At 47.0% G+C, this 15342-nt stretch overlaps 1 protein-coding gene across 1 annotated transcript; it reads right to left on the bottom strand.

The window, feature by feature from the left end:
• Positions 1-2787: 2787 nt before the first annotated feature.
• On the bottom strand, positions 2788-6213 carry LOC147986069 (uncharacterized). Its single transcript, XM_087541857.1, has 3 exons — positions 4792-6213; positions 3302-3610; positions 2788-3216 (listed from the first exon to the last, which is right to left on the bottom strand). The coding sequence occupies exons 1-3, from the start codon at positions 6211-6213 to the stop codon at positions 2788-2790; spliced, it is 2160 nt and encodes a 719-aa protein (XP_087397983.1).
• Positions 6214-15342: the final 9129 nt, after the last annotated feature.

Raw genomic sequence — 15342 nt, 5'->3', positions numbered from 1 at the left:
ACGCTCGACCTTTCGGTCTCAGTGTTCCGAGGCCATATCTGCATATGCTAGGCTCGTCAAGTTTAACCTGAGTATTCTGCGTGTGCAAAACTGGCTTGCACCCGTTGTAGATGGACGTAGAGCTTATCACACCCGATCATCACGTGGTGTCTGGGCACGACGAACTTTGGCAACGGTGCATACTCAAGGAGAACACTTTTTATCTTGAAATTTAGTGAGAGATCATCTTATAATGCTACCGTCACTCAAAGCAAGATAAGATGCATAAAAGATAAACATCGCATGCAATCAATATAAGTGATATGATATGGCCATCATCATCTTGTGCTTGTGATCTCCATCTCCGAAGCACCGTCATGATCACCATCGTCACCGGCGCGACACCTTGATCTCCATCGTAGCATCGTTGTCGTCTCGCTAATCTTATGCTTCTACGACTATCGCTACCGCTTAGTGATAAAGTAAAGCATTACAGGGCGATTGCATTGCATACAATAAAGCGACAACCATATGGCTCCTGCCAGTTGCCGATAACTTGGTTACAAAACATGATCATCTCATACAATAAAATTTAGCATCATGCCTTGACCATATCACATCACAACATGCCCTGCAAAAACAAGTTAGACGTCCTCTACTTTGTTGTTGCAAGTTTTACGTGGCTGCTACGGGCTTAAGCAAGAACCAATCTTACCTATGCATCAAAACCACAACGATAGTTTGTCAAGTTGGTGCTGTTTTAACCTTCGCAAGGACCGGGCGTAGCCACACTCGGTTCAACTAAAGTTGGAGAAACTGACACCCACCAGCCACCTGTGTGCAAAGCACGGTGGTAGAACCAGTCTCGCGTAAGCGTACGCGTAATGTCGGTCCGGGCCGCTTCATCCAACAATACCGCCGAACCAAAGTATGACATGCTGGTAAGCAGTATGACTTATATCTCCCACAACTCACTTGTGTTCTACTCGTGCATATAACATCAAACCATAAAACCTAGGCTCGGATGCCACTGTTGGGGAACGTAGTAATTTCAAAAAAATTCCTACGCACACGCAAGATCATGGTGATGCATAGCAACGAGAGGGGAGAGTGTTGTCTACGTACCCTCGTAGACCGAAGCAGAAGCGTTAACGCAACGTAGAGGAAGTAGTCGTACGTCTTCCCGGTCCAACCGATCCAAGCACCGTTACTCCGGCACCTCCGAGTTCTTGGCACACGTTCAGCTCGATGACGCACCCCGGGCTCCGATCCAGCAAAGCTTCGGGGAGGAGTTCCGTCAGCACGACGGCGTGGTGACGATCTTGATATTCAATCGTCGCAGGGCTTCGCCTAAGCACCGCTACAATATGACCGAGGTGGAATATGGTGGAGGGGGGCACCGCACACGGCTAAGGAACGATCACGAAGATCAACTTCTGTGTCCTAGGGTGCCCCCTTGCCCCCGTATATAAAGGAGCCAAGGGGAGGGGGCGGCCGACCAAGGAGGGCGCGCCAAGGGGGAGTCCTACTCCCACCGGGAGTAGGACTCCCTTCTTTCCTAGTTGGAGAAGGAGAAGTGGGAAAGAGGAAGAAGAGGGAAAGGAAAGGGGGGGCGCCGCCCCCCTCTCCTTGTCCTATTCGGACTAGGGAGGGGAGGGGCGCGCGGACACCTCTTGCCTCCTTTCCTCTTCTCCCTTAGGGCCCATGTAGGCCCAATAACCCCCGGGGGGTTCCGGTAACCCCTCGGTACTCCGGTAAAATCCCGATTTTACCCGGAACGATTCCGATATCCAAATATAGGCTTCCAATATATCGATCTTTATGTCTCGACCATTTCGAGACTCCTCATCATGTCCATGATCACATCCGGGACTCCGAACAACCTTCGGTACACCAAAATACATAAACTCATATTGAAACTATCATCGTAACGTTAAGCGTGCGGACCCTACGGTTCGAGAACAATGTAGACATGACCAAGACACGTCTCCGGTCAATAACCAATAGCGGAACCTGGATGTTCATATTGGTTCCTACATATTCTACGAAGATCTTTATCGGTCAGACCGCATAACAACATACGTTGTTCCCTTTTTCATCGGTATGTTACTTGCCCGAGATTCGATCGTCGGTATCTCAATACCTAGTTCAATCTCGTTACCGGCAAGTCTCTTTACTCATTCCGTAATACATCATCTCACAACTAACTCATTAGTTGCAATGCTTGCAAGACTTATGTGATGTGCATTACCGAGAGGGCCCAGAGATACCTCTCCGACAATCAGAGTGACAAATCCTAATCTCGAAATACGCCAACCCAACATGTACCTTTGGAGACACCTGTAGAGCACCTTTATAATCACCCAGTTACGTTGTGACGTTTGGTAGCACACAAAGTGTTCCTTCGGCAAACGGGAGTTGCATAATCTCATAGCCATAGGAACATGTATAAGTCATGAAGAAAGCAATAGCAACATACTAAACGATCGGGTGCTAAGCTAATGGAATGGGTCATGTCAATCAGATCATTCACCTAATGATGTGATCCCGTTGATCAAATAACAACTCTTTGTCCATGGTTAGGAAACATAACCATCTTTGATTAACGAGCTAGTCAAGTAGAGGCATACTAGTGACACTTTGTTTGTCTATGTATTCACACATGTATTATGTTTCCGGTTAATACAATTCTAGCATGAATAATAAACATTTATCATGATATAAGGAAATAAATAATAACTTTATTATTGCCTCTAGGGCATATTTCCTTCAATCACAACATGATAAAGCATAGTTTGGATCACAACATCAATCCCATGCTGCACCAGAAGCAGTCAGGTAGTCCTTTATCTTCTGGGTTGGCTTTCTGACTCTCTGGGAACCACTGTTTGGTCTTGGAGGCAAGAAAGCTGCCCTTGCTCCCTTTGCAGCAGTTGAAGCTCTAGTTTGTGGAGCCTTACCCTTTGCAGAAGCAGTAGCAGTTCTTGTTGATGGTGTAGTGGTAGTAGATGGAGTCCTCCTTGCTGGTGTTGTTGCAGTGGCAGTAGAAGCAGTCCTCCTTTCTGGTGCTGGTGCAGTGGCAGTAGAAGCAGTCCTCCTTGCTGGTGCTGGTGCAGTGGCAGTAGAAGCAGTCCTCCTTGCTGGTGCTGGTGTAGTGGCAGTAGATGCAGCCCTTCTTGCTGGTGCAGCAGAGGAGGCAGCAGTAGAAGCATCAGGTGGGTAAGAAGAGCTGCTTGGCTGCAAAAAGAACACAAGTAATTCAGCATTTTTGTTACAAGCATAGAGAACACAAGTAAGTTAGCATGTTTTGCATTGTTTGTACCTCATGTATGTTCTTTCTCATGGCTAGTGCAGGCTTCAAAGGAACATGGCAGTTTGTGTACCTATGGCCAACTTTGCTGCAATTGGAACAAGTGATTGAGGCCATCCTTGAAGTGTCCTTTGGAGCTGGCTTCTCATGTCTGCCATTTCTTCTCTTAGTTTGTGCTCTACCTTTGTGTTCTTTGAAGACTGGAGGGTCAATGTCCCTACTGTCTGTCTTTGGCCACATGTCAGGGCCAGGTACTGGATAGATTATGGGACTGTATGCAGCCTTGTACATTAGTTTTTTTGAAAAATCATGAACAAAGTCCTCTGGCTGTAGCTTAGCTTTGTGAATGGCAGAGACAACATGATGGCAAGGCACTGTTGTCATATCCCACTTCCTACACCCACAAATCTTTTTCTGCAGGTTAACAGCATATGTTTTCTCTGCACTTGTCACTTGGTAAAGATGTGGTCCAGCAATCAAGGATTGGCAGTTCCTAGACCACTTCTTTGCTTCTTCTAGTTTCTCTGCATATGTAGGACAAATCTCCCATTTGACAGTATCAACTTTTGTTCTATTTGCATTGAATTTGACCATCAACTTTGTCCTAATTCCATCAATCATGATCCTTATTGGCTTAGCCCTAACATCTAGGACCCACCTATTGAAAACCTCACTTAGATTGTTAACAACTAAGTCAGTCTTGCAGTTCACATCCATGGCATGTCTGGCCCAAGTGTGTTTGGGTATTTTGCTAAGCCACACCCAAGCTGCTTCACACTCTGACTGTAACTCATCCATTGCAACTTGAAAACCATGTTCAGTATATGAGTAACTTGCTGCATCCATGTATTTTTTTTTAATTCTGGCCCTCTAAACCCAGCAATCTGAAAGTTCTGCTAGATATGCCTAAGGCAAAACCTTTGTGGGCAATTGGGGAAGACTCTATTTATGGCTTTCAAAAGACCCTGTATGAAACAAGTACAACTAAGTGACTACAACTACATGAAAGTAACTACAACTACATGAAAGTAACTACAACCACATGAAAGTAACTAAATATATTACCTTTTGCCTATCTGAAATGATTGTGTACTGTCCAAACTGGCCAGATTGCCCACCTATTGCCTCCCTCAGCTGGTATAGAAACCAGGTCCAGGAATTAGTGTCCTCCTTGTCTACAATTCCAAAAGCAATGGGAAAAATGTTGTTGTTCCCATCTCTTCCAGTAACAGCTAGGATTTGTTGACCAGTAGTGAGCTTTATGAAGCATCCATCCAAACCTACAAGTTAAGCACAAATGATTAGTACTTCAAAGAACATACAAGTGGCATAAAGAACAATACAAGGCAATTACCTATGAATGGTCTGCAGCCATTGAGGAACCCTTCTTTGCATCCATTCAGGCAGATGAAAAGTCCATGAAACCTAGGGTTCTTGCTAGGATGCTCCCTAATATGTTTTGTTGTCACAATACATCTAGAACCTGGATTGGTGTCTAGGACAGCCTCTAAATAATCCCTAATCCTGGTGTATTGGGCCTTTTGATCTCCTAAAACAACATTCTTTGCTGCCTTCCTAGCCCTGTAGGCCATGTGGGTTAAAATATCCACTCCATACTTGCTCTTTGCAGTGTTAATTATTGTTGTTATTGTTGTGTTAGGGTCATTCCTCACTGCCTCCTCACAATGTTTTGCAACCCACTTGGCAGTGACTTTGGTGCTCTCTAACACAGAAGGGCATGTGTGCACCAAATACAGCTTTCTAATGGTAAATTTCTTCTCATTTGCAATCTGAGAAGCTGCTATATAAAAAGGGCATTGCTCATCTATGCATTGTGCTATAACCCTGTCACTGCAGTTTCTGTGGTACTCATAGTTCATGTTCTGTGATATGTGCAGGGTTTGGAGTGCAGTTCTGAACTGGTACACATCAATGAAGCAAAGATGCTTCACAAATTGGTCTTGTGGGTCAGCTCTGTCCTCAGCATACCATAACCTTGGCTTCCTTTTCTTTGCTCTGCTCTTCCTACCATTGGGCAACACATAAGCCATTGCCTCAGCACCATCATCATCTTCCAAACCCAGGTCTAATGGTTTTTTGTCCTCATCATCTGATGGTATCCAATCATCCTCAAACATTTGCTCTACACTTCCATGTGATCTGCTAGTTGGCCCTTTTCTGTCTCTCTTGGCCTTATTCTTCTTCTGAATATGTTGACCACTCTCTTGCTCCTCTTCATTGTGTTGCTCCCCTTGCACCACTTCCTCCACTTCCTCCAATTCCTCCTCCTCTTGATCATCATCATCCTCTTCTTCACCTGATGGCTCATACAGTTCCTCCTCCTCATCTGTATCCCACATCTCCTCAACATCTGTGTCCCCTTCATAATGCAGTAATGGATCATCCCTCTGTTTTTTCATTTCCTCAAGCCTAGCATGGATATCCCCATATTCTGACAAATTATCATCATCACTATCATCTTCATTTTCCATAACTGCAACTTTCCTTTTCAAATGAGTGGCCTTCTCTTTTTCTTTCTCATTCTTCCTAAACATTGCAATTTCCTTTCTCCTTCTCTCCTCCATAACTTTTTCTATTTGCAATTGCTCCTCTGAATTGTTTGCGCTCTGCTGTGTTTGAAACTGTATTGGTCTTGGTTCTTCTACTGGTACTACTGCTGCTGTGTTTGAAACTGAACTAGGATGTGCATTGAACAACACTCCTTCTTCATCTACCTGATACAGTTGGGGCTCTCCAATTTCCTGTAGAGGTATCTGCTGCTCAATAACATTAGCACTGCAATTTATATGTGCAGGTTTGGGGGAACTGGCCCTGACAACTGTCACATTGAAAATCTTCTGCTTCTGCTGTACTATGTGGTCTAGAATTTCCTCCAGCATGTCATCATCCACTATTTCTTGCATTCCTTCTATCCCTATGCCAGGATCCTTCACATAGTACATGTAATCCCTCACCCCATATCCTTCAGTCTCTATCAGTGCAACTAGATTGTAAAAAGTGATGTTTGACAACATCATAGTTCTCTCAAGATTATCTCTGTCATGAAAATGCATCCTCAATTCCCAAACCTCATCATCCAGACTGCAAATTTATAAAGAAAGATAGTGTTGTATAAGTGTTCAATTATAACACTTATGAAAAAGCAGGGCAACATCAATACATAGCTTTGGGTTGCTTAAGTAACCAATGTAGTACAAAGCAAAAAAACTGCAATAACCCTAGCTTTGGTTAATTAAGATCTACTGCAATACAGATCAACACATCAAATAATTCCAACTATATAACCATAGCTTATTTCAACTAAATAAGACACACAGAACAGCTAATTTAAACAGAATCAGTTAATTTCAGAAAGAAATCATCGCAATAACAATCATAGGGCCAACAATATGCAATGGAGATGGGGAAGGGGATATCACTACACACTAGCCCTAGCCCTAGCCCTAGAAACGGATCAGATAAGTTCACAGAATAATGGATAAGGGAAGGGGATCTCACTATACACCGCCGAAGGATGAGGCGATGTGGTGGCTTCCATTGGGATTCGCCTTCACCGCCGCGGTGAAAGATCTAGCCGCCGCGTATTCCACCGAATACTGCACCTCTGCATCTCGCGTCGCCTTGCTAGGGTTCGAGCTCCCGCAGAGCTCGCCGCCTGGGTCGGGATCGGCGTCGCCTGCGCCACTGCCGGGAGGACCGCCGCCGCCAACACCACCTGCTTTCGCCGGAGTAGCCATCTGCCTACGCGACGAGAGGAGGGGAGAGAGCGACAGGAGAGTGGGGAAGAAGACAGATGCGAGGAGGGAGAGAGCGGCGGCACCAGAAGAGGGGGAGAAACGAACGGATGGGGGATGGAGGCATACGGCGCCGTCAAACGCCGTCTAACGGCTGTCGGGACGGCCGATGGTGTCACGTACGCAAAAAAAGGGCCCCACCTGTTATAAACAAGCTTAACTGACCCCGATCCGCCGATCAGTGCTTTCTGCAAAAAAATTACGGAAGAGATGGTGTTTTCTACAAAAAAAATATATTATAGTGGTTTTCGCAAATCTTGCGTTCAAAATGATGGTTTTGTGCAATTTACTCCCATAATACAAAATGAGAAATAAAATCCTACCAGTGTCTTGCAAGGCATGCAAAGCAACCGGGTAGAAAAGAGAGGACATTCAGTGAGTTCCAGTCTCAATCGCCTGAACTGAAGTCCAAATGCAAAGCCGGTTTTACGCGTCCGCCTCCGCGCTGCTGTCCCGTCACCGCACGCCCTGGTTTCCACCACTACGCCCGTTGTTGTCGATCCAGATCCCGATCCAAAAAAGGTGGAAGAATCGCATCGGTTCATTAACCAGATGGCACGTTTCTCTTCTCTTCACTTGTCTTGCGTAAACGTCTCGAGATGAGATGGCAGTACCCATCATCGACCCATCGTTAGTCCAGAAGGATCGCGGATAGATAATGGGCGGCTCGGACTGGCGTGAAGCAAGCAACAACACAATAGTTCTTGACTTACTAGTGCCATAATATTCCAGTGTGGCCTGGTCGCCATTTCAAAGTTCAAATCAAAGTAACTCACCGCGTCACTACCGACGTCGTACTTTCTCCGTCTGAAAATATTTGTCATCAAAATGAATAAAAGAGAATGTATCTAGACGAATTCGGACGGAGGGAGTACGTACGTACTAGCGGTGCTGGTCAATTTACTACTCCCTCCATTCCAAAATATAGTGTGCTCGCGCTTCCCGATGTCCAACTTTGACCGTAAATTTAACCAACGAGACCAACTGCGGCGGGAGAAAAAATTATATAATTAAAACTTCTTTCGAATACGAATTCACTGATATAATTTTTGCTCCCGCCGCAATCGATTTTGATAATTAAATTTACGGTTAAAGTTGAAGCACGTGGATAGAGAAAACACTACATTGTGGAATGAAGGGAGTACTGGCTCGGAGACGGCGGCCCGATCAGCCGGCTGCGCCGGAACGCGCGGCGGTGACTATTCTATAGCGTGCACTGCTTCAGAGTCTCGTAGATCTGCACAGCCCACGTGTGCGGTGCGTACAGCTAGCTAGCATTCAGCACATGCAGTGTCGAGCAAGACCTTGAGCGTGGCCTTCATTTTTCTTTGTTGGTGATAAAACGGAACCGCCGCCGGCCGGTGATCGCCGGAGACGAAGTGGGAGAGGTGGAGATGGACACAGGAAGTTTTGCCGGGCGCTCGAACACCCGCCGCCGCAGGTACGACGCTGTTTTCTTTCCTGAGCACGAACTCAAAAAAAAAAAAAAAACCATCCAGCGATACACAGAGGCCAGCGAGACTTTTGCTTGGCTTCTAGTGTACCGAAACTGAATGATGTGTGCAGTTTCAGGGTGGCTGATGCAAGCAGGCTTGGCCGTTTGGCTACCTGAATTCAAGATATGAAATATGCTAGTGCATGATGCCGAGTGTTCCAGGAAGCTGTCATGCATCTTCAGAGAGATATCATGTGTGGCTTCCTGCATTTCTTATTTCCCGCCGACTATCCTCATACCTGGTCTAATCTTCTTCAAAAGAAATGCATTGTTATGTACATCTTGACTATACCGACCTCACATTGCCATCTATCGACCGACTATCCTATCACCACCTCTAGATTCTTTTTCTCTCTTAGCGTTGTATATTTATTTATTTATTTATGAGATCTGTTTGACTGTTTCTTCAGCTGTCTAGGATCCTGACACTCTCAACGCTCCTGCAGCACTTAACAAGGACGATTTAATCAAAACGTGCCGTACAAATGGCAGGTACAGTGGCACTCCACATTGTGTTAAGCACAGCTATGTGAAAATTCAAAAAGTTGAGCCACATGTTAGATCACAGATGTCACCGGGGCGAAATGAACCGCCGAACTCATCATCGCAAGTGGCGGCAGCACAAGCCACCATCTGAAAGAAAGAACCCTTGCCGGGACATCGTGTCCCATCTGAAATGCCACCACTTCAGCGATTGCCGCAAATCAGAATCATTATCACAGGGGTGTTCAAAAGAAAGAATCATTACGGGACAGCACTGACATTTGACAAGATGAGTGGCAAATGGGAGCGACGAAAAGCAGAAGGCGAGAGGACAAACGCATGACAAGATCATCGTGTCGCCTCCTTCGACCACCACGTCGCCGGCCGGCCGGCGAGGATTCTGGTGTCGCCGGTTGGTTCTTGCACTGCCTCGCACACGCACGAGCTAGCCAGCTTCCCCAATCTTCTGGTAGCAGGTTTAGCCTTGCTAGTGGTGGTAGTGTGCTGGGAACATTGTGGTGGTGTAGTTTCTCAATGAAAATCGAGGGAAAACTCCTTTTCCTCAAGAAAGAAAAAGGCCAGCTTCGTCAAAAGCTATCGATGAAAGGCGGGCAATTGATTTTGTTCTTGCTTTGAACCGAGAAAGCAGCTGAGCTAGCTCGCAACCTCCAATAGTTACCCGATCCAGAAAGAAAGGCCGGGAGTTGTTCTTTACGAGTGTGGCTTTAGATCGCCCTCCTTTCTTGTAGCAGCAGATCAATCATGCTTAGGAGTCACTTTGAAAATGAAAAATAACTAGTTTGAGTTAAGATAAGTGGAGTAGCTTTAGTTGCTATATTTTCCACAGGACGTGCGCCAAACCCTATGCATTCTTTTCTAAATTTCTACAGCGGAAGGAAGAAACAAAGGAAGGGAAAGCTGAACGCATGGCCATAGAGGCCTGACGTGTCCAATCATTTGGTTAGGACAGACAAAGTGTGTTGGGATCATGATGCAATGGTGGTAGGTAAAGGCCTAGAGAAAAACTAATCAACTGTTTCGGCACTAGGAGCAGTACCACGTATGATTTGGGAAAGGACAGAAAGTTTTGCTCCGTCAGGCAGGCCGTGCATGCATGATTCGTTCCTAACAACATGTTCCCTTCTCTCGGCTTAGCACGATTGATGCATGCCACAGGTGCTGTCAACTGATCATCTACCGATGAAACCTGGGCATGATTCCATCAAGATTTCTCAGCAGTTTCATAATTTGAGTTTACATACAGTGCGTGCTTGTGGTTGTGTTCCTTTGTACATTCGCACTTGTGTCATGTCAAGAGATATTCTTTCCGGATACTTTAGGCGCCTTTTGAGCTGATCGCTAAGGCACACGGCCATCCACAACTTTGGCCCATGCGTGTAATCCATATCCAATATCTATAGGAGTATCAAGCCACTTTTAGACCAGTAACATCGCGTAGATACACACACATACACAGGAGTAGATAACTACTCGGGCCATCTCTCTTCACCCAATCATAGGCTCGCTTTCCTCAGCCGAATAATAATAATGCACTGCCCAAGTCACGCGCAACTGAGAGCTATAACTACTAACAGTATCTTGAACATATTATTTGCACTCCTCTATGTAAAACATATACTACTTCCACTTGCATGTAGTACAGGCCAGGGGCCGGCCATGTTATGTTATTTTCGCCCGTGTTCTTGCGTGTGCTAGCTACAACGGAGTAGTAGTATAATTTTTGTAGGGCGTGATGTGTCGAGCGCGCGCTTATTACGGCCGAACACGCTTTGGATCACGTTTGCCGACGGCGCTGTGTTTATTTCTGCACGTTCGATCGACATATCTCTATCCCACGGATTCTTTTATCTGTCGATCTTGGAGGCGTCGCTTTTGAGCGTGACCGCCACTCCACTCGAGCTGCATGAGTGCGATCACACCGTGTCGCTTTGCATTCTTGCGGTACACGCACGCGTGGCTCTTGACGTATCGGCCGCCTCCATGAAGCCCGTCTCTCATCTCTGCGTGCGTGGATAATTGCTTCCACGAACTGCTCGGGATAGGCTCGACAAGTTAAGCAGCGCATGGGAGATATGTAATTAGATCATGCGAACTTGTCGTTTCTTTCTGATAAAAAGTTGGGATATGATGCTCGATCTGCGTGTGTTGACGGGACGGGCTTGATTTGGGTTTGGCGTACACATTGCTTTGCGAGAAACTCATGAATTGATCGCGAGCACTGTTGCAGTACAGAAGTGGCAGCGCCAGTGGCAAATAGCAAATGGACTTTGCCATGTGGAAAAGGCCGAAAGAGAGATGGTTTGTGGCAAAACCACTAGCACTAGGGTTTCAATCTCAGTGAGTTGGAAAGCAGCTCGGTCGACCAAGCGTCCAAACCAACAATTGAATAATGCACACAAATTGGTTACGTACTTTCACATCTTGATTATTGATTCTAAACAGATTACTTGTTTCAATATGTTGGTTTTTTTATATAACTTGCCACATATGCCATGTGGTAACAGATAACTCGTTGAGATGTTAACCAAACGTGGGATAAAAAAGAACCCTAAAATATCTACTTCGTCTGTCCTATTTGTGTGAAATTCGCGTATGTACAGATACTAATTATAATTGTATTAAAACTAATTTTAAATATATATTGTTATATGGCACATGACTTATTTTATATTTGTCAAATTGTTGATCAAGGGGGAACCAACAAGTGGTTCGATGGTTAAGAAGGCGGTGTTCTTCTCAACCCATTAATACCTTAAGTTTTGATGTTTTGATGTCTCATTACTGTGATTAATCCTTTCAATGGGAGACGACATTCTCGTCGACAGTGAGGCATCTATAGTGTCTTTCATTAATTTTGAAGTTGCGTGATCCAGTAATTAAGAAGGAGTTTAGAGTTGCTTTTACAAACAAAAGCGAAAGCAAAATACAAAATCTCTATTCTCACAGCATGATGTTTCCTAAGTGCTTCGCGCTGGCGGTGAACCAAAGCCTAGCGTTATTCTTGATGTTGGAGAGGATGATGGACGGGGCCGTGGATTTATGTTGGAAGACCCTTAGGGTTTCGCTCATATCAAATTGTCCAACAAGTAAGCATGATGACCGACGACTGATGAGTCTATGTACCTAAGGTAGGGTCATAGGCCTGACCTAGACACGTTCCCCTAGGACATCACACTAAAGCCAGAATCATTCAAAGGGTACCATCATCCACTCGACCAGAGACGTTCCACTCGGAAGAATCAATGTCACTCGACCGTCCCAGAAGCCACTCGACGAGCAGAAGATCTAAAGCCACTCTGCACGAACAACGGACGAGCATTTACTTATAGGCTTAATTGTCATTTATAGCACTTAATTGCTAGCGTTACCAGTAACATTCCACTCTTAATGTACATTGAACCCTGTGTAACGGAGGGGAGCAGGGGTCCTGGCGCACTCTATATAAGCCACCCCCCTCCTCTAGGACAGGGGTTCGCATCTTTTGTAAACTCACACACACATATAATCCAGTCGACCGCCTCAAGGCACCGAGACGTAGGGATGTTACTTCTTCCGAGAAGGGTCTGAACTCGTAAAACTCGTGTGTACAACTACTCCATAGCTGGGATCTTGCCTCCTCATACCTACCCCTCATTCTACTGTCAGTGTTAGATCCACGACAGTTGGCGCCCACCTTGGGGCAGGTGTCTTAGCAGTTTATTGGAGAAGTTGCGATTCTTCCGATTCCCATCATCACGGTTTCCGGCAGAGGATTGGCTGAAGGCCGCGAGATCCGTCTCGGCGCGCTCGTCTTCATCGCTGACGACTCCGCTTGGCTCCACGAGGCTCCACTCGACGTCGAGGCGCTCCCCGTCCGCGGGGCGACGCACTTCCGCGCATGCGTTCGCGGCGTCCTTCTTCGACAACCGTCGAGTCCGTATCAGTCGGCTCCTACGGCAACCTCCCTCACCGTTGTTCGCCGACGACAGCGATCCGGTCGGTCGCGGCTTCAGCGGTGGGTGAGGCACGCGGTGGCCCGCCAATCGGCCACCCCACAAATCGCGGCGATCGAGCCCGATGAAACTCTCTACGGCCTGTTCGATCTGTCGACTGGCTCCGTCGAGACTGCGGGCAAGTGCGACAGTAGCGACCCCGCGGCGGAAGTCTTGATGGTCAATGGACCACGCAGTCCTCCTGGCTTCACCCGTGAAGGCGGTGGCGATGGCGGCGGTGATCCATTGCGTGTTCACGAGGAGTACCTCCCCGAACCCCTCTCTTCGCAGCGAAGGGAAGATCTTCGCCACTGTAATATGGATGCACTTCACACTCCTATCGTTGGAGAAACCCCTGAGGCCCAGGCCTTGGAGGAGGCGCGCCCGGCCAACTTGGCTGAGCGAACTCGACTGGAGAACCTCCAGCGCGCACTCGATGAGCGTGCTCGACAGCGGATTCCCGAGTCCAGTCGACGACAACTTTTTCCGCCTCCGACTCAGGTATACCGAACTCCCATTCAGAATCTCACAGCTGCAGCTCAAATAGCAGAGTCAATTCAACCTTTCCAGTCAGAAGCTGGCCGAGGTTTGATGCAGATCCGGGCTTTACTCCGGGTAGCAGGGGAGCAGAATACAGCAGCATCTCAGTCGCGGAATAGGATTCATAGCAGGTCTGTGGTGGCGGGTACTGTCCAATCTGCCCATAGCCCGAGATCGCCTCCGCGGCGTGAGGGACGTGGGTACCAGCAAGATCAGTACAAGAACCGTGAGCAGTATGATCATCGACTCAACCATGATAACCGTCGTCGAGTGCCCACGCCTCCTCCGATGAGTGGGTCATATGTGCCTCGGCGGCAAGATGATAGGCGCCCCTAGAGCGGCGAACGAAGAACTCCAGTCAACCCCAGAGAGCCAGGTTTTGATGCAAGGTCTATCCTCGTTCAAGGTCTAGTTGATAGGAATAGAGCTCACAGAGAAGGCCACGATAAAGATCATCCGACTGGAAGCAGGGTGCACGTTTCAGGACCCGAGTGTTTCAGCAGAGCCATCAGAGCAGCAGTGATTCCTCCCAACTTCAGGTTGGCGACTGGAGTCAGCAAGTTCACCGGCGAATCCAAGCCAGACACTTGGCTTGAGGATTACCGAGTGGCTGTGCAGATTGGTGGTGGCAATGATGATGTGGCCATGAAGCACCTCCCCTTGATGTTGGAGGGCTCTGCCAGAGCGTGGTTGGATCAGTTGGCTCCTGGCAGCATATATAGTTGGGAGGAACTTGCTCGAGTGTTTGTTAGGACCTTTGAAGGCACATGCAAAAGGCCGGCATGGTTGACAGAATTGCAGTGTTGTGTCCAGAAACCGAATGAAACTTTAAGAGATTATATCCAGAGATGGATCACGTTGCACCATACAGTGGAGAATGTGTCAGATCACGAAGCAATTTGTGCCTTCAAGGAAGGCGTTAAGTATCGGGAGTTGAATCTGAAATTCGGTCGGACGGGAGATATGACTCTGACTCGGATGATGGAGATTGCCACGAAATATGCCAATGGTGAAGAGGAAGACCGACTCCGGAGTGGCAAACACAAAAAAGTCGCCTTCATCCGCTTCATCATTATGCCAGCCTGACGGATAGCCTCTGCAGCGGCGTCTGACTGGCTTTCCAGAACATGATAGGTGGTGAAGAAGGGGACAGACGGTCCAGATGCAGCAACTTGGAGCTCCGAGGCATGAGGTTGGATGACTGAAGAAAACACTGGTACAGTCGACGGTGCGGGACGTTCACTCGACACTGGGACATCAAAAGTTACAGAGGCTCTACCTGCATCTTCAGGCTGTTAGACTGTTGGTGTCGCCAGTTCCGACTGGGATATCTTGCCAGCTGCTGCTTTCTTGCTCCTTCTGGGCCTCGGTATCACGTCTTCATCATCATCCGGAAGCTCGATAACATTGAGTGGGGCTGCAAAGAAATCAGTCGACCCCAAGTGAATCACCAGAATTTAATCGACCAAATAATCAAGAACAAGATCACGAGAATTGTACCTAGGTTGGAGGTAACCGCATCTTCCATCTCCTTGTCTCGGTACTGGTGGTGGAAGTTCCAAAAGTGGCAGCACTGCAAATATCAACATTCAGTCGGTTACGTTCTGTTACCCAAGTCAACCAAAGGATCAGGACAGATTGTTACCCAGAGACAGTGGGAATGACCACTTTGATTTTGGGCAAAGCCTTCATTGGTTTGGAAGATGTGGCCTTTGGTGGTTTCAGCAC

Source organism: Triticum urartu, chromosome 2A (genome assembly GCF_056163025.1).
Source record: "Triticum urartu cultivar PI428250 chromosome 2A, HENAU_Tu73, whole genome shotgun sequence".
Taxonomy (NCBI): domain Eukaryota; kingdom Viridiplantae; phylum Streptophyta; class Magnoliopsida; order Poales; family Poaceae; genus Triticum; species Triticum urartu.
This window is presented reverse-complemented; position numbering and strand designations above follow the sequence as displayed.